Raw genomic sequence first — 19,854 nt, 5'->3', positions numbered from 1 at the left:
TGAACCGGGAACATGAATACCACTAATCGAACTGGTTCTGGTTTGGTTTTCAGTTAAAAAGCTCGCTCCTAGTGCTGTGGCTTTGTCAACTACTCAACTACTATACAGTTTATACTGAATTCGTATATATGGCTATATTTTTGAAGTCTGTAAAGAAGCTACCCGGTTAAAAGAGGTTTATGCATCGAGCTTTGTAGAGATGCATCTTGTACTACCATTTTCTATTACAAGCAAAGTGCTATATTCAATGAGAAAAAAATACACCTTGACATTAAACATCACTATATTAGACGTTACAAGTTAAAGATGATATCAAGGCAAACAATATCAATAATCCCACACAATTATGCTGATACGTGTACAAAGTCTGTTCTTGTATCCACGTTTCAACATTGCTCAAGCTTGGTTGGATTCAAGATTAGTTCCTATCGTGCCATAGCATTCCAATTTTTGGGATGATTAGAATGATGAGTCATTACCATTTCCGAACTAAAATGTTTAAAATCCCACTCGCTTTGTTTGTAATCTTTTTCAAGGGAAGGGTTAATTTTAGCTCTTTCTCAAACTAAAAAGCCAGAAACATAAACTCTAAAAGAAGTACAACAAAAAACAATACAATACAATATTGTTGATATGGAATAATAGTACATTAATCTTGGTCAATACAGGTTAAAAACAATGACCCCAGTGACAACACACGTAATAACCAACAATTTCCAACTTCTATCCTCCCTTGGTGTTTTGAAATGTCCAGATGAATTATTACAGAGTCTGTCTGAAACAATCTTCAAGATGGCAGCAACAACAAAAGAAACACTCACACTCAACACAGTCAGCTCAGCCTTATCCAGACTTTCTTGATCACCAGCAACCTTTGCAATAGCTTGCCTGGAAACAGTAAATCATTTTTATTTTAAATACTACAAAAAGAAGGGGAAAAAAAGTTATCTTTTTTAACCTGAGCATGGCGTTTTCTTTCACAATAGACTCCAGATGGGATGACACAAAAGCCTTCCACGACTCCAGGTCAGCAATTTCTTTTTCCTGATACAAGTTTTTATAATCACTTTAAAAACTTAGAAAAAAAGTTAAAACAACACAACATACCATAGTCGCCTTCCATATCAAAAGCTCCTTGATTTCTGCTCTTGTTTTCTCCACAAGTGTTGAATATTTCACAAGCTCAACATCAAGATGAGGAAGAACATCCCCATGTCTCTTGTTCAGTTCTTTAATGTAATCCTCCAATAAAGATAAGTTCTTTTCAAGTAGTCTAACCTTTTGCATCAAAATCTTTAAAACAGCATCACCATGCATTCTTCCATTACCTTTTGCTACAAGTTCAGGTATTTTAGTCACACTCAGGGATTTCTTTGCCACATCATCATCAGCCCTTTTTCCATCATCAACACCTTCCATCTTTTTACTAGTAGCCTCATTGTTTCCCTTTTCACCATCAATAATATTTCCCTTTTTGGGACCTGTAGATTGTGGTGATGCAGGGGATGCAGTTGAATTAAGATTTGTTGATTCTTCTGAAGTCACAATAAGATCTTCAAGCATCTTTTCAATTGCATCTACCCCGTATACTTCAATTACATTTAGTGTACAATAAAATTCTGATCCATAATGACTGATTAAAGTCAGATTCAAGTATCTAGCCCATTTGGGTTCAGGCAACTTAAAATATTGGTCATGTTTAACGTTTTCAGCAACAAAATCTCCAAGATGATACCATATTTCAGTTGGGAAAACCAAGCTTCCTGATAATGAAAAGTGTTTGAAATTAGAAGAATGGTGTTCAAAATTTGCAATCTTTACAGCATCAACAAGAGTCTCTTCTGAAAGCTCAATGATAACATATTTCTCCAAAACAGAACATGGGTTTCTTAGATATTTGTCATGATCTAAACCCAAGATGTTGCTTGCTCCATTTGCTTCTTTATTGTGTGCTAAAACTTTTGCACCTTTAGATGCAGATGCATAGTTGTAATCGGTTCCATCTGGCTCGAGCCTATGGGTTATGTTGACTAACCCACTTGGTGCACCATTTAAACCGATATCTTGCTGTGTGCTGTTTCTAAACTCATCAAGATCAAGATATGTGAGATGGGCCCTTCCGTTTTGGATGTCTTCTTGTTTCTTTTCCATGTAACTATCTTGAAGTTCTCTCTCACAAACTAATGCAGAGTAACCTAAAACTTTTGAAACTACTTCTTCAACAGGACTTGTTCCCTGAACATGGTTTTTTTCGGTATCTACAGAGCTATTATGATCATGAGAAGCAGCACCAGAATCGGATACGTTGAACTCTAAAAGCACCCTATCTGTAGGATTTTGATCTTGTTCTTTCATATACGGATGTGTAGTAGTCGTAGTAGTAGTATTAGTATTAGTGAAGTTCCTATTATATGCATCTACATTCCCTGGAAATGGTGAATAAACAACATTAAGATTATTCATTGAAAACCCTAGAAGAAGAAGAACAATTTGAAAATGAAATAAAACGACGCCGATATCAAATTGGGTAGATAAACTAAGATGAATTTAACAAATGGGAATCTCAGAAGATGAAGATACGGGACAGGGCTAAAAGATACGGTAAAATTAGGGCAACCGGGGTTCTTAAAATGCAACGTAAGTTCCAAATTAAGAAATGGGCATTTCAAATTCATAATATTAAGCCGTATGCGACAGAAATGAAAATTGGAAAACAGAAAAAGGGAAGAATGAGACCTTCGTTGCCATGATTGACGCCGAATGTAGAGAGGACAAGCAGAAAAGGTAACCAAAATGAGATCATTAAAGGCAAAGAGAGCTTGAAAAGCTCTGGTCGTGTTGTTCCTCTTGGAATAAAAGATAATTATTGGTGTGTAAATTGACATTTGTGAGGGTGATGGTTTTCTGCATCTCTCATCAAACTCACAGTTATATGATCACCCATAAGAGTAGAGAGGAGACGTTCACTCTGTTGTAGGTTTTAGAAGCGACCCTCTTCCCTCTCGTTTTCGTTCTCGTTCTCGCTCTCTCTCATACAAAAATATTGCTCTGCTTAAGGTTAGGGCCATGTCTCCTTCTCTCCTCCTCCGACTCCCTTATGGCCGCGTTTTTCTAATTAAGAATTCACGATGAAGATTTGCAAGCCATGCCTTACAATGACGACACGTTATGTCTACCCTCGAGCTTACAAGGGTGCAAACTGAAAATTAGTACCATTTTTGGTTAATGCTTCTTTAGTCCCCTTTCTTTTCATGGATTTACACTTTGTTTTCCGAGGAACAAAAAATTTCATTTGGGAGAGAGAGATTAAATTTATTGTGCAAATCCGCTTTTCATATCATTTTCTGTTTTGTAGACCCTTGGATTTCTTTTTACATCTTTGGTTAGGCTATCCATAACGTATGAAGGACATGTCACATTAGTGATGGAGCTTGGACATTTATTTCGGAGGGGCCGAAAGTATAATATACGTGAAAATCGGAGAGCAGGAGGGGCCACAGCATAAATTTTATATTTTTAGGCTAAATATGTATATAAACTAAAGTGGAAGGGCTATTTCTAACAAAAAATTCAGGGGGGGAGCCCCCCTTCCCCTAAGCAAGCTTTGTCCATATGCCACATCATCACCACCACCACCGCATGTTTATTGATTTTAGGATGGTGTTTACTAATGGAAATCCTCTCCATACAGGATCGACATAGGATAACTACGCATGAAAAAATCTTGATACTGGATGACCTCAGATTTTCTCAAAGAAGTTAAGTTTACAAGAAAGTGTATGGTTGAATCGCAATTAATAAATTACAAAAATCATTTTGATTTGCAGTTGCATCACATTCTTCAAGGCAAATTTCAAGCCTATTATAGGCTTGGATAATTTCAAAAAACCATTTGACGTTGTTATATGTTGAGAAACACAGATTTGCTTTAAGAAAATTATGTTCAACAAAAAGAAAAGTAATTGATATATCTTAATTCAATTATGAACTATTATTATCTCTTATGGGTTCCTTAGCATAACTCTCCTGGCCATTAGCCAACTCTTAAAATTGAAACTTTAAAGACTCAAACAATAAACCTTCTATATGGATTGGCCAATGCATGTTAGGCCACAAATTTCAAAAACAAAAACAAAACAAAACAATATGTCGTGTTAGATTTATTGAACTTTTCAAGAAAATTGCATGTCATGCTATCAACAGGACCATACAATGTCTATACCTTATGAAGTTATGGTTGTTAGTGGCTTCACACGTCTATATGAATAATCAACTATATCATATGTATACCATTGGTTACTACCGTTTTGATTGCACATCACAGCTCCTTAAAGTCAATATTACCAATTAAAATGTATTATTTTACTGTCCAATCAGTTTTAGGATCAAATTGACATCTACAATGAGGCTTCTACATATCCTGCAACACTGCCACCTTACTAATTCGGGTTTTCCTTTTCTTTTTCCTTCACCACTTTTGTTACTTCAACCTTCATCAGGAATGTTAGAACTTCGACAAGATGGTATATTATCCAATCATCGTCTTAGTCGACTTGGCATCTATGCAACCCCATCATAATTCTTAAAAAAAAAATAAAAAAAAATAAAATAAAATAAAAAAAAAAGGGCTTATTTATATGTTTATTTCTCTCTCTTGGGGTGCTGACAGCAAAGCATATGATGTTGGATTCGTAACATTTTGGTCTTTTCTTGGTTCATCCAAAATTCACACTAATTTTTTACATTTGGTTCGACAACACATGCTTCTTTTTCCCATTATTCATTGGATTCAATGTACCTCCAGGCTTCACAAACTCATTGTAAAACCTATTTGTGAAACTCACAAACTCATTATAAAATCTTGCTATTACAATCTTGCCTAAAAGAAAAAATGTGCACTATTTCGTCTGAAGGGGTTTGAAATTTCACATGTGGGGTTTTATGGGTTTTGTGTTGTACATATGCCAAAACTCGTGGCCTTGTCATTACATTACAAGGAAAAAGAAGAAAAAAAAAACCTCAAAGATGCAAACCAGATTCATCTTTGTCTACTTAAGCAAGTTCTATTCAATCTCTTGATATTCTTCCTCCTTTTACAACTTGGACATTTCTCAATTATCTCAACCCTGTTATCTTTCCAAGTTAAAATTGGAGAAAAATACAAATTCCTTTTCATTCTCAAGAAACATTATACAAGGCTATAAGAACAAGCAAAAAGTAATAGGAAAACTTCAAGGTCATTAAAGCAACAACCATTTTGATCCTATAAAAGGCTATAATAAGAACAAGCAAAAAGTATATGAAAAACCATCCATTCGTAATATGGTAGTTAAAGCTTCAACATGCACTTTATGACCAAATACATAAATAAAAAACTTAGTTGAATCAAAAAACAGAGTGCATATCATCATCAATCACTTTCCTACTAAGAAACATGAATCTTATGTTTAAAAATGGTTGTTTTAGCGTTGTGAATTAAAAAGGGCTCTGCTGATGATTCCAGTGGCCTCTATATAGCGATCCACACATCTTGAAATGCAGCTGCTTTCTCCCCCACTCAAACTGCTGCCTGGTTTAGTGATACATTTGTCAAAGCACTTCCCCCGAACAGTCTGTTTCCCAAACAAAAAATCATCAAATGTCAAAATTCTGAGCTATCTTATAAACTTAAAAAACCTTGATTTATGCTGTTTGTAGATTGCGATCCTTGGGAGAAATTGAGTGTTTCATCCTTCATAGTTCATACTAACACTAAAATGATTAATCACATCTATAAGGTTTTGGGCTATTCTTTGATTCTTAAGATTTCGTTTAAAAGTAATACATCTAGGCAAGTTATACATGAGTATCCATGGATTTTCCATCCTAGCTCGCACCATATTTAAATTGAGAGAGCGTGAGGATTGACAACACAGATCTATATTTAAAATCTCCCAAATTGAGCACTTTTTTGGTAATAACAAGCGCAACAAAGATGAATCTAAACTCATCCACTATAGCCTATGAATCAAAACTTATTCCACAAGAAAACAATCACTGCTGTATCTCAATGTAAATCATACACATATAATGAGATTGATACATATGAAAATACCTCAAGGAATTCCTCGGCGTAGGCCTGAGCAAGTTGAACCTTAAGCTGATCCATGAAGTCTTCGGTAGACATCTGAGATGACGGCGACGAGCTCGACGGCGACGAGAATGAATCCATTTATGTGTCTATCTTTTGCTATTTCCGGTGCATATGTATCTATAAACCCTAGTTTTTGTTTGTGAATGGTGCTCGTCTTTATTACCCCTAAAACCCTTTCGTATTTTACGTTTAAGACCCTCTTTTTGGTTATAATGACGATTGTGGAACATATCTTGCGATAAAAAGTTTAAAAAGAGAAATATTGAAAAAAAAAGTTCGAATATTTGTTTTAGTTTTATATGAAAAAATTCTAAATTTTATTTTGTTAGCAACGTCTGATTATTGGCTGAAAAATTCAAATCAACTTTTTTTACCGGTTTATCTCCAAAAAAAAGTCTCTCAGTCTAGTTTATAAAAAAATTTCATTTTTTACTACAACTCTTTTGTTATTTTATTAAAAATCTGAAACTTTTTTTTGTTCAATTATAAATAGGAATAAAAGTCATTAAATCAATGTTTTAAAAACCGGTTTGAATTGTCCGGTCGAACCGGTTAGACCGAAAATCGGAGAAGGAGCGGTTCAACTATTACCAGCTTTATGTCGATTTCTGAACCGAATTAAACCGATCGGTTTTTAGAAAAGTCCGGTGGACCAGTCAAAATAAATCGGTTAAACCGGTTAAAACGAATAAAACACATGGAAAATAACTATTTGCGTAATAAACTTTAGTAACTTTTTTCAAATCTATTTAATATTCTCTAAATAAAAACATATGATAAATATTAAGTTTTTTGATGTGTTTGTATTCATCTAAAACTATATTTTATTTTGGTATCATGCTTTCTTTTCTTTTTATGTATATGGATTGATGTAAAACTTATGGTTACGCGTTATTTTAATGCATTTGAATTAATCTACAACTTATTTTTATGTGTATTTTTAATGTTTGAACTTGTAAACGTCAAATTCATGATTTATATATGTATGTATGTGTATGAAAATAGTAAAATTGATAAAAAAAAAAATTATAGAAACCGGTTAACCCGACGGTCGAACCGGTTAAATCGATTGAATCGGAAACCGATCACCACACCGATTCAATTGCAAAACCGGTTTTTAAAAAATTGCATTAAATTTCATAAAACTAATGATTAAAGTCCTTTATAACCAATTGTTTGCCACAAAATAATAAAGTTAACATCATTTTGAACTAATGATTGTCCATATAATCTATTTCTCATACAAATTTATGTTACAAGTAGTATAAGATTTCAAATTTGTGCTAAACACCTTATTATAATCTAGCTAAAAGTAGGTTAAATAAAAATCAATTGTTATGTTCCTATAAGAAATCATTGACCGATGAAAAACCAATCAATGTAATAGTATGTTAGGTGACGTTCTACGGATTCTAGAGAAAAGCATGAATTTTATCCTTGAATCTTAAGTGTGTGTGTGTGTCTATATATATATATATATATATATATATATATATATATATATATATATATATATATATATATATATATATATATATATATATGAACAAATTTTCTGTGGATCCATTACTCCACATATCAATAAATTTAAATTTCGGAGCTCCAAAGCACTAAGACTGTAAGAAACACGATGTTTGTTCTTCTTTAGAGTCACTTTTGGTTTGAAAATGAAGTTATGTTTTAGATGGCATACCAATAACATTATGATTCTATATCATGTCAATAACATCCCAAATTTTCAAACCATTTTTTTAAAAACATCATAAAACATTCAATATATGTAACACCCGGTTCCTGCCTCCAACACCCTCAGACCATCCCCAAGAAACCCTAACTGTTTTTGAGTAATTTTGAGCTCTTTGTGCCATTTTGTACAAGTTAGAAGGTTGAAGAGAAAGAGAATGAGCTTGGGATTTCGGAAGGAGCAAGGAGATCCAGAGATTTTGTTTCATTTCCTATTTGTTGGAGGTATAAAGTCCAAACATTGTTTTTCCTTTTATTAGATACTCTTTTTGGAGTAACTTGGGGTTCTTGGATACCATTTTGGAGCCATTCTTGGATGCAACCACGATTGTGGGATGAGGGCTTCATATTTGGAACCATTGAGGGTTCCCATGGCATAAAGGTGCCAAATTTATGGCTATAGGAGACCCATGCTTCATATAAACCCCTTTTATGGATTTTTGAGCCAAAAGCCCCATGCATGGACATCAATTTTGTAGCTTTACGTGAAAAGGGACCCTAGGATGCCAAATCTATAGTTTTGATGTGTTAAGACCCATTATAATCGACTGTATAGTTTTTGACAAAGAGGGACTCGGCGAGTCGGGACGCTTTTCTCCCCGAATCGTCTTCTGGAAATGGTTTTGGTTGAGTGGAAGGAACACTCAGCCTGCTAAGGGTTTGTTTTGGACCTGGAAATCATAGGACTCGCGCGAGTGTTTGAGCAGACTTCGCGAGTTCAAGGCAATCTCCCAACCTCATGAAGACGGACTCGACAAGTTCATGGAGAACTCGTCGATTCAGAGGCTAGATTCATTCATTCGAATGAAGATCAACTCGGTGAGTTCAAGAGCGAACTCGACGAATCAGTTGAAGATAGTCAAAAGGTGTTGTTAAAGGCAAACTCGTCGAGCTCTTGCTAGACTCGACGAGTAAAGACGAGATTATGGCAGTAAGGGGAAGACGGGACTCGGCGAGTTGGTGGACCAACTCGATGAGTCGAGTCAATCAAAAGTTGACTTTGACAGGGGTTTGACCTTGACTTTGACTTGGATTGGGGTTGAACCTTGTAAGGGTTAGGAGTATGCTATAGTAATCGAGAAATGTCGTTGTGTAGGGATTGAGGGGTAAAGATGAGTTGATTTTTGTGCCGAGGACTGTGCTGATACTACACTACATCGAGGTGAGTTGCCTTCCAGTAGAAATGGTTTTAAAGCCACAATGTCAGCCCATCATCAGGAGTTGCTTGATAGATGATTGTCTTTGTGATAATTATCTAGGTTTACTATTATTTGTTATGTTTTATGTGCTAGCATGATATGACGTTATGTGATAGTGGTAGTAGGGGGAATAGTCCCCGGCTACCGGTCGATAAGGAAAAAGGGGTAGCCTAGTACCCAGCTATGCTAGACAGTATGTTTATGTTATGTGATGTTATTATGTGGTAGTGGTAGGGGTGAAATAGTACATGTAACCGGTTGAGATACACCTGAGGGTAGATCGGGCACCCAAATATGTCTGACAAGGTAGGCCGGGCACCCAGATATGTCTGGCAGTACGTGATTTGTATAGTATGTGGTATGATTGGGAAACTCACTAAGCTTTGTACTTACAATTTTCAGTTTTGTTTCAGGTACCTCTTTAGCGAAGGGGAAAGAGTCGGCGCGATAGCTGCACATCACACGCACATCAGATTTATGCACTATGTGATTCATGGGATTGTACTATGATTTTATTACTGTTCGATGTTTTGATTTTGAGACATGTTCATGATGTCTTATGGATTGATATGATATTGACAATGTTTCCCGTAAACGATTTTATAAACTACTTAATTAAAAACGAAAATTTTAGACTCGAAGTTGGTATCAGAGCCTTGGTTTGAGGGATTCAGACACACCTTCGGGGGTGTCTGGAATCAAATCGAGGATTTGAAAGATTTTTCACAAGAAAAATGTTTTCCAGAAAATGAAGTGAGAAGTTTTGAGTAAGAACAAGGTATGTGATGTGCGCGACCGGCCGAGCTCAAGTAAGTTTTCCCCAATATACCCATACATGTTATGTTATGATATGATACAATTATGAGAACTGCATTCTAAATTAGGGCTAGGGATCTAGGAAGATGCCTGATATGCCTGTTATAGGTGTTTTTGGAGCTGCAAAATGTTACTGATTAGTCAGTTATAGGATAACTTTAATAGAGTATGTCTGATTGGGTTACTTAATGCCCAAATGTTGTTGTTGTAGGGTTTTGAGCATTCTAACACTGCTAAGGTGTACATGCAACCTTATAAAACCTTGGATCTATGTTTTTCTAAATACATGCAAAATACTTTTCCAAGGTTCATAATCCTATCTAGCATGCATGGGGAGCTTTAAATATAAAAGATGGCTAGAATTACATACCTTGTAGTTGATTTGATTCCTTGGAAACCTTGTGAGCCTAGCACCCTAAGTGTGATTATAGCACCCGGTTCCTGGTATGTATTTCATTCAAGTATTTCTCGTAATTTGGACTAAGACTCGATGAGTATATGGCCTAACTCGTCGAGTAGTAACAGTTGGACCCGAGGGTTAAGGGGCGGACTAGTTGAGTCGGCGGCTAGACTCGACGAGTAGGCTCTGGCTGGGCAAAACCCTAATCTGAGGGTTTGCACCCTATTTAAACGACTTATACAACCTCCCTCGCCCCTTTATGCTCCTAGAACACTCCATTTCGAACCCTAACTGTGTTGTGAAAGATCTAAGGGCTTTTTGGTGGTTTTAGTGCTTTGTGGTGGTAAGAAGGAAGGAAAAACCGAGATGAATCAAGAGGAGACCAAAAAGAGTCAAGCTTGTGCATCATCTACAATCCTTGGGAGGTATAAAGTTGACACCTTGCTCCTTCTTGCATTAGATCCCTTTTTGGGGAGATTTAGGGCTTTTATAAGCCAATCTTGGTGACCACCCATGATTGCAAGCATGGTTGGGGGTTGAGGCTTCAGATCCAGGCTCCTTAAAGAGTTAAAAGGCAAAAAGGGACTGCCTTTGCACCCATGGAAAGCCCCATGCAACTCAAGAGCTTATTTTAGGGTCCTTTAAGCTCTTAGTCCCATGCATGCACGTAAAGTTCGTAACTTTACGTGCTAGATCGATCTTAGGAGCCTAGATCTATCATTTGGACAAGTGTTGTACATCAGAAATCGAGAAATGAGACTTAGACAACCTCGACTCGGCGAGTTGTTCTTGGGACTCGGCGAGTATGAGGCTTGACTCCCCTTTTCTGTTAGGGTTCAAAGGAACCCAATGAGTGTTAGAATGGTCTTAGGGGGGTCCGGGGGAGTGACCCAACACATTGGACTTAGCTATAGACCTGGAGTTCATAGGACTCGACCAGTGCATGAGCAGACTTGACGAGTCCAACACAATCTCTCAACTTTTGAAGATGAACTCGACGAGTTCTTCATACAACTTGGTGAGTCAAGGACAGGACTTGTTTGTAGGGCGAGGATGAACTTGACGAGTTGTTCATACAACTCGGCGAGTTGGATGAAGGTTCATTCGAGGTTGTTTTAGAAGGAGAATTCGTTGAGTCATTGCTAAACTCGACGAGTAGAAGCGTGAAGAAGGGAAAATGAAGGGTAAGGACTCGACGAGTTGGAGGCCTAACTCGAGGAGTCAGGTCAACTGGAAGTTGACTTTGACTTTGACTTGGTTAGGGGTAAATATAACGCCTGTAGATCCGGGCTAGTCAATTTAGAGGCAATAGGGGTCGAAAATGACTTTTCGACAAAAGATTTTTTTTGAATAAATAATCTTAACCAAGTTTTAGAATATGTCACAAGGTTTCCGTACATATAAAGAACGCCGAAATCCGAGTTATAACGAAGAAGTTATGGCCCGTCGAAGTTTCGCGACGGAACCGACATGGCACCTGGAAGCGTAAATAGTGAATTTACGATGGAGGACTTTTTAGTCTTAGTGATCTAAATGAAATTCGAAGAATATGTTAAACTAAGAGCGTCGATAAAAAGAACGCCCAAATCTGACTTCGTATGAGGAAGTTGTGATTTTTCTAAGATTCGGCTTAACAGTGTACAACCCGGAACTCGAATTTTAGTTCGAGCGGTTTTTGGCTTACGCGACCTAAATGAGAGTTTAAGATCTCATTAATAGGAACTCAACGGTAAAAATACAAACGAAAACGGAGTCCGTATGAAGGAGTTATGAATTCTTCGCGGTCATTTAACAGTCTAAACGCCTCCTACTGTTAAATTTGAGATCGGTCGAGAACTAGCTAACGGAGTCTAAACGAAAGTTGTAGATCTTGATTTTACCTACGCGTTGAAAAAAAGAACGTCGAAAACGGAGCGTGTATGCGAAAGTTATGATTTTTCTAAGTTTGAAGGCTGATACGCGATAGGGGGTGACGTGGCACCACCAGAATTGGACACGTGGCACCACCAGAAGGTTGCCACGTGCACCAACTCGGCGAGTCATGACTCAGACTCGGAGAGTCCATTAGATTTCTCCACTATAAATAGAGGTGCCGGGTTCCATTCATTCTCACACCTTCAAACCCTTCTTTCTCTCTCTAAACTCTTTCTCTCTAAGCCTCCCTAACCCCCTAAAGCCTAGGGTAACTCCCTAGCACGAGGCGGAAGCCCCGGAGCGCCTGACGGCTCTGAGAAAAGAACCTTTTGGCTCGGTAAACGCTGCTCCAGCGAAGCCCGGTTTTGCGAAAAACCCGCTGTAAGTGAGCTACGCCTACGCTAGTTTTAATATAGCTTCTAATTAATTATAGTAACATTATTAGGACCTTAAAATAATTATTTGGGCTATTATTATGAGTTATATTGAGTGTTATTTAACGCTTATATAATAATAATAATAGTAAGACTATTAATTTGTTGCGGATATCGGTAGACTAAACCCTAGTGGTGTTGATACTAGGTTTTATCGAAGGAAAGTTGTTTTGAGAGTATCAAAGCGATGTCCGAGTGTTGAGTCACCACCTTTCAAGTGAGTGCATAGTTACTTTCATATTACACATAGATATGAAGTATTTTATATAAATTACGTGCTATGTGTGCATATTATGTGAATACTTGTTGTCTATGCTGGATGAACGATTTTATACATGTTTTAAATGATTTAAACTGTATATGTATTTTATATCTACGATAATGTTGGGGTAAACATGGGTAGATATAATAGATGGAATATGAGTTGAATGATGAGTTGAGAGGTGTTATAGACCACGAGTTGAGGGTGAGAGGTGGATAATGTGAGAAGCTTTTTTCCCAAATGATGGCCCCGTCATTCAACAGAGTATGGATGATAACCACAGACTATTCTAGACAGTCAGTGGAACACTAGCAGGCTCGCAACCTGTAGGTGTTGTGAACAATGTGTTCACTCGGTGTACTCTAAACCCTGGTGATCATGCAAACTTGATGCCTAAACCTTGGTGATCATGCAGACTTGATGCCTAAACCCTGGTGATCATGCAGACTTGATGCCTAAACCTTGGTGATCATGCAGACTTGATGCCTAAACCCTGGCGACTATGTAGACTTAGTGCCCGTTGTGTAAACCGTGGCAATGATGGACTTTGTGCCGATTCCTTAGGAATGAATGAACGAGGAATAGTTGATTCTTAGGGTAGATCCTTAAGAGTAAAGAAGATAATGGGGATGGGTAATTGGGTTTAATTGCTTGATTGTTCAAACATAATAATTATATTATTGTGGGTTGAAAACCCTATGTACTCACCAGGTTTCCCAACCTGACCCACTCAGTTTATTTATATCACAGGTGTTGATACGAAGTCACTTTACACTGAGAGATTTAAAGAGATGTAGATCACTAGTGTAAATAAATCTAAGTTCTGTTTATGCTTATGTTTCTGTATTAACGATGACATCCCAAACGTTTTGAAATGAATAAAATATGTTTCTTCGAAAATGTTTTAATAACGTATTTATCATGTTTTACTGGGAACAAATTCCGCAACATTTCTATTAAAAGAAGTACTCTGATTTTTATAAAGCATAAACAAAATCGGTCTTTTCTGGCCGTGAAAATGGGGATGTCACAGTAAAATAGTCATTTACCCTAAGAACAGTTATCAGTGTATGACTAAGTGTTTTACAGGTCTTATAGCCGGAGGATCACCGGTGTAGCAGTCGGACATCGGTTGATCAACTTTTCAGCAGTCAATCTTACGAGGTGAGTTACATTCCAGTAGCGGTGGGTCTACGACCATAATGTCGGCCCACCAGTAGGAGTTTTATGTTAGATGATTGTCTTTGTGATATCATCTGGGTTTTCTACTACCTGATAAGTTATATGCTGGCATGTTATGTTATATGTGATAGTAGTAGAGTTCGGTTGTTAAGACCGAAGGGTAGGCCAGGCACCCCCGATTTGTCTAACGGTATGTTATGAGATGTTTATATGCTGGCGTGATATGTTATATGTGATAGTGGTAGGAGGAGGGGAATAGTCCCTAAGTTCGGTTGTTAGGACCGAAGGGTAGGTCAGCACCCTAAAATGGCTTGACACGGGTAGGTCAACACCCCATAATGGCTTGACACGGGTAGGTTAGTACCCCAGAATGGCTTGTCACGGGTAGGTCGACACCCCAAAATGGTCGTACCGGGTAGGTCAGCACCCCAAAATGGCCATACCGGGTATGTCAGCACCCCAGAATGGTCGTACCGGGTAAGTCGGTGTCACACCCCCAAAACTGAACGACAGAAACATTCAGGGGTGGAGGACTTCATTTGTAGTATCACAACAATGCATAATAGAAACCAAAGTACAACATTTATTACATAAGATTTTAAGTTTTAAAACTGTGTTTCAAAAGAATAATTTACAAACATAAATATAAAGAAACTTGGTCTTCCTCAAAACATGTTGGAACCTGTTTACTGCTATCCTGAAAATACAAGTAGTTTTGAAAGGAGTGTCAACAATTAAGTTGGTGAGTTCATAAGTACGTTATATAAATAACTTGTTGTTTTTTCTATGAAAAATGTATTTGTTCTTCCAGAAAATCCTATATTTTCTGTTGTATGTACATTTGTTTTCAGAAGTAGTATAGTCTTAATCTCCCATAAGACTTTGAAAAATAAGTTAACTCAGAAATTGTATAGTATTCTATACCTATACTTGTAATAAAACTTGTGAAATAGTATTATAGTTTTAAGATATTAAAACTATATGAAGTTGTTACTTATTCTTACACCAAACTTATTTATCAATTACAAACTTGTGATTTGTCATAACCATACTTGATGACCTAAGCCTCGCCTGAAACACAACGTTCTTCAGGCGTTGTAATACGGTACGACAATTGTCATCCCAAGCCTGTCGGCTTGACTGTAGCTAACAGTCGAGATGTGGGATTGTCAATCCCATATAGATCTATATACAAGTGTTACACTCTCTCTCAATGAGACTCTGGTTATAACTTTTAGGGCTTTTGTTATATACTTGAATAAGTACTTGAAGTGTGTCTCACAAATACCTTATTGATAATTTTATGTAAAATATTGAAAGGTATCCTTGTAATAGTTATATCATAACTATATCATAAATTATATTTAATATAATTTATATATATGATTTCATCAGAAACTCTAATTATGTAGTAAATGTGTGTATTTCCATAAAGTATATTAACAAGTTTAAATGAATCATAAATTATACCTATTATAATTTATATGTTTATTGTAACAAATTGTTCCAAAATCAGTACAATAGTTTATTTATAATAATAATAAAACAAAAGAATGAATTTTATTATTTACACAAAAATTCATTGTATTTTACTTGTATTTCCCCCCTAAAACATTATAAAAATAGTGAAAACATAGGGATATAAACTCACTTGATAAGCGTTTCGTTTCCCAAACAGAAGCTTGTTTGACGAGAAAACCGTCTTAAATCGGGCAGAGTTCCGACTAGAAAAGATGGATATTCTCGGGAATATCGGGGCTTCGGGGTTTGCTCGGGGTCTGAGGTATGCCTCGGGGGCCTTGGGGGTTGTTGGTAAGTTGGTGGGAGTGAGAGAGGTGAAAGGAGGTAAGAAATGGTGCAAATTAGTCTCAAATCTGAGAGGGCTCACATGGGTTTTATAGGGGTTGAAACCTTCGGACGGCGTCTTAGGCTAAGAGGACGTCTTAGACGCCTTGCAGGAGGCCATGCACGTCGGACAACAACTGGACCGAACTTCGGTCGAATCAAGGAGTTACACGGAGCATGGCATGCGAAGGATGGTTGGACACGCATCGGATAAGGCATCTTACAAGACGTCTTAGACGCTGGCTAGGACGCCAAGCGCGTCCGACGTTGACTTGACCTCGCAATTGGACCAATCAGAAGCTGCCACGAGTCCGGTTACTGTTCATGCGAGATTATCCGATTTTTTTTTTAATTAAAAAATCTTCCAAAAATCATAACTTTCGCATACAAGCTCCGTTTTTGACGTTCTTTATATGCACGCGTAGGCAAGAAAATAATCTACAACTTTCGTTTAGAACTCGTCGGCAAATTTTGACTTTATTTTATTATTATTATTTTTAACAGTCCGGGACATGAAAATCCGTTAAAAATTCATAACTTCTTTATTTGTTGTCCGTTTTCGTCAGACTTTTTACTGTTGAACTAGTATTAACAAGACCTTCGATTCCCGTTTAAGTTGTTTCAGTTAAATCTCGCTCGATCTTTATTTTGAGTTTTTAGCTGTCTATCGCTAATTCGAACTTTAGAAATATCATAACTTCTTCGTACGAAGTCAGATTCAAATGTTCAATATATGAAAGTTCATTATTTTTACGAGTTCTACAACTTTCATTTAGGTTATTAAGACTAAAAAATAGTTTATCAAAAGCTCACTTTTTATCCATGTTTTGAAAACCGGACCGAACCGGCCGGTTCGACCGGTTCAACCGGGAACCGGTCCTGGATCTGGTTCTTAAAGGCTAAAAAACCGGTATTCGTGTGAACCGGTGAAAACCAGTGAAAACCGGTTGAACCGGTAAAAACCGATCCGGTTGAACCGGTAAAACCGGTTAAAACCGGAAATTTTAAAAAATATTTATTTTTTTCATTTTTTTGTAATTTTTGTATAATTAAATATAATTATGATATCATTCGATTTTTTCGGTTTTTGAGACCGGTCCAACCGGTTGGACCACTTGAACCATCGAACCAGTAAGACGACCAGTTCAGTCTCCGGTCCGGTTTTCAAAACCTTGCTTTTTATGCGAATTAGTGTTTACCGGACTTGTCGTGGATTTTCAATTGGTCATAACTTCTTTGTTATAACTCGGTTTTGGGAGTTCTTTATATTTTTGGAATCCTTGTTAAAATCTCTATGACTTGGTTCATCCAAATTAAGATTATTTAATAATTTAATTTTTGAAGGTCAATTATGTAAATATACACAATATGCCAAAATTTCTCTTTATTAATTTAAAAAGAAATACAAATTGATCTACACTATTACATAGGTTTGAAATAGCGGTTTGTTACAGGCGGCACCCTAGAATTGCCCGACAATATGTATGTTATGTGATTGTGTGGTATGTGGTACGCTGGGGGAACTCACTAAGCTTCGTGCTTACAGTTTTTAGTTATGTTTCAGGTACCTCTTTAGCGAAGGGGAAGGAGCCGACATGGTAGCTGCACATCATACACACATTGGATTCCACACTATGAGATGTCTTGGGATTGTACTCTGACATTGTTACTGCTTTTATGATATGATTTTCAGACATGAGTTTATGGTTTTATGAAATGATATGACATGGTGATATTTTCATATGAATGTTTTTCTGAATCGTTACATATAAAAATTGAAATTTTTCGACGTGAAATTTTGGGTTGTTACAAGTTGGTATCAAAGCCCTGGTTTGAGAGATTCAGACACACCCTCGGGAGTGTCTGGACTCAAACTATTAAAAGATTTTTACAAGGAAAATGGTTTTCTAAAAATCGAAGTTAAAGAGTTTTGAGAAAGAACAAGGTGTGTGATGTGCGTGACCGACCGAGCTCAAGTAAGTTTTTCCCCAAAGTAACCATACAAGTTTATGTTATGATTATCAATTTCAGTAGAACAACATGCTAGATTAGGACTAAGGATCTAGGAAGGATGTCTTATGTGCCTGTTATATGTGCTTTTAAATTGCATGATAGTGTTGATTAGATAGAGATAGGATAGCCTACTTAGGTTATGCCTGATTACATGAACTTATATCGCATGTTAGTACAGATTCCTGTTATGTGGATAGAATTGCTTGAACTTGTTTCCTTTTTGTCTGAATGATGCTTGCTTTGTGCTATGTGGGGCTCGGAGTGATGGGAGTTAGCTATTAGGTGGGTACATTAGGTCACATGCTATCAGGATTGAATAATCTCAGAGTGTTGGATTTGACCCTACTGTGTAGCTCTTGTTTGAGCCCTAACCGTTGTAGGGATGAGTCCCTTACTCGAAGGATTATCTGAGCCTCGTGACATGTGACTGTATCCATATGTGTAACGCCCGCAGATCCGGGCTAGTCAATTTAGAGGCAATAGGGGTCGAAAACGACTTTTCAACAAAAGATTTTTTAGAATAAATAATCTTAACCAAGTTGTAGAATATGACACAAGCTTTCCGTACATATAAAGAACGCCGAAATCCGAGTTATAACGAAGAAGTTATGGCCCGTCGAAGTTTTACGGCAAAACCGGCACGACACCAGGAAGCGTAAATAGTGAATTTACGATGGAGGACTTTTTAGCCTTAGCAATCTAAACAAAAGTCGTAGAATATGTTAAACTAAGAACATCGATAAAAAGAACGGCTAAATCTGACTTCGTATGAAGAAGTTATGATTTTTCTAAGATTCGGCTTAGCAGTGCACGGCCCGAAACTCGAATTTTAGTTCGAGCGGTTTTTGGCTTACGCGACCTAAATGAGAGTTGAAGGTCTCATTAATAGGAACTCAACGGTAAAAAGACAGACGAAAACGGAGTCCGGATGAAGGAGTTATGAACTCTTCGCGGTCATTTAAAAGTCTAAACGCCTCCTACTGTTAAATTTGAGATCGGTCGAGAATTAGCCGACGGAGTCTAAACGAAAGTTGTAGATCTTGATTTTACCTACGCGTGGATATAAAGAACGTCGAAAACGGAGCTTGTATGTGAAAGTTATGATTTTTCTAAGTTTGAAGGCTGATACGCGATAGGGGTGACGTGGCACCACCAGAATTGGACACGTGGCACCACCAGAAGGCCACCACATGGACCAACTCGACGAGTCATGACTCAGACTCGACGAGTCCATCAGGTTCCTCCCCTATAAATATAGGTGTCGGGTTCCATTCATTCTCACACCTTCAACCTTCTTCTTTCTCTCTCTAAACTCTCTCTCTAAGCCCCCTAACCCCCCTAAAGCCTAGGGTAACTCCCTAGCACGAGGCGGAAGCCCCGGAGCGCCTGACGGCTCCGAGAAAAGAGCCTTTTGGCTCGGAAACGCTGCTCCAGCAAAGCCCGGTTTTCGAGAAAAACCCGCTGTAAGTGAGCTATGCCTACGCTATCTTTAGTATAGCTTATGTTTTAATATAGTAACATTATTAGGAACTTATAATGAGTATTTAGGCTATTATTATGAGTTATATTGAGTGTTATTTAACGCTTATATAATAATAATAATAGTCAGACCATTAATTAGTCACGGTTATCGTTAGACTAAACCCTAGTGGTACTGGTACTAGGTTTTATCGAAGGAATATCGTTTTGAGAGTATCGAAGCGCTATCCGAGTGTTGAGTCACCACCTATTTAGGTGAGTGCATAGTCCCTTTCATCTTACATATAGATATGAAGTATTTTATATAAACTACGTGTTATGTGTGCATATTATCTGAATACTTGCTGTCTATGCTGGATGAACGTTTTATACATGTTTTAAAGGATTTAAACTGTATATGTATTTCATATCTACAAAATGTGTTGGGTAAAACA

The 19,854-nt window shown here is 37.2% G+C and overlaps 1 protein-coding gene and 1 pseudogene across 2 annotated transcripts; both read right to left on the bottom strand.

Annotated features, from left to right (window-relative positions):
- Positions 1–582: 582 nt before the first annotated feature.
- Positions 583–3,148, bottom strand: LOC145034451 (SUN domain-containing protein 5-like; annotated as a pseudogene). Its single transcript, XR_013678071.1, has 4 exons — positions 2,737–3,148; positions 1,108–2,426; positions 959–1,044; positions 583–888 (listed from the first exon to the last, which is right to left on the bottom strand). The product of XR_013678071.1 is annotated as an SUN domain-containing protein 5-like (transcript).
- Positions 3,149–5,296: 2,148 nt separating this feature from the next.
- On the bottom strand, positions 5,297–6,281 carry TIM13 (translocase of the inner mitochondrial membrane 13). Its single transcript, XM_078982867.1, has 2 exons — positions 6,095–6,281; positions 5,297–5,612 (listed from the first exon to the last, which is right to left on the bottom strand). The coding sequence occupies exons 1-2, from the start codon at positions 6,209–6,211 to the stop codon at positions 5,463–5,465; spliced, it is 267 nt and encodes an 88-aa protein (XP_078838993.1). The 5' UTR covers positions 6,212–6,281; the 3' UTR covers positions 5,297–5,462.
- Between the last annotated feature and the right edge of the window lie 13,573 nt (positions 6,282–19,854).

The sequence above is a fragment of the Lactuca saligna genome, chromosome 3 (assembly GCF_052625555.1).
Source record: "Lactuca saligna cultivar CGN05327 chromosome 3, ASM5262555v1, whole genome shotgun sequence".
NCBI lineage: Eukaryota > Viridiplantae > Streptophyta > Magnoliopsida > Asterales > Asteraceae > Lactuca > Lactuca saligna.
Note: the sequence above shows the minus strand (reverse complement) of the source record. Positions and strands in the feature narration are given on the sequence as shown.

What these genes read in the sequence shown, in the direction of transcription:
- TIM13 (XM_078982867.1), bottom strand. Translation starts at nt 6,211, where the DNA reads ATGGATTCATTCTCGTCGCCGTCGAGCTCGTCGCCGTCATCTCAGATG. An exon ending in ACGCCGAGGAATTCCTTGAG is followed by an intron (nt 5,613 to 6,094) that starts GTATTTTCATAT and finishes TTTGGGAAACAG; the next exon opens with ACTGTTCGGGGGAAGTGCTT.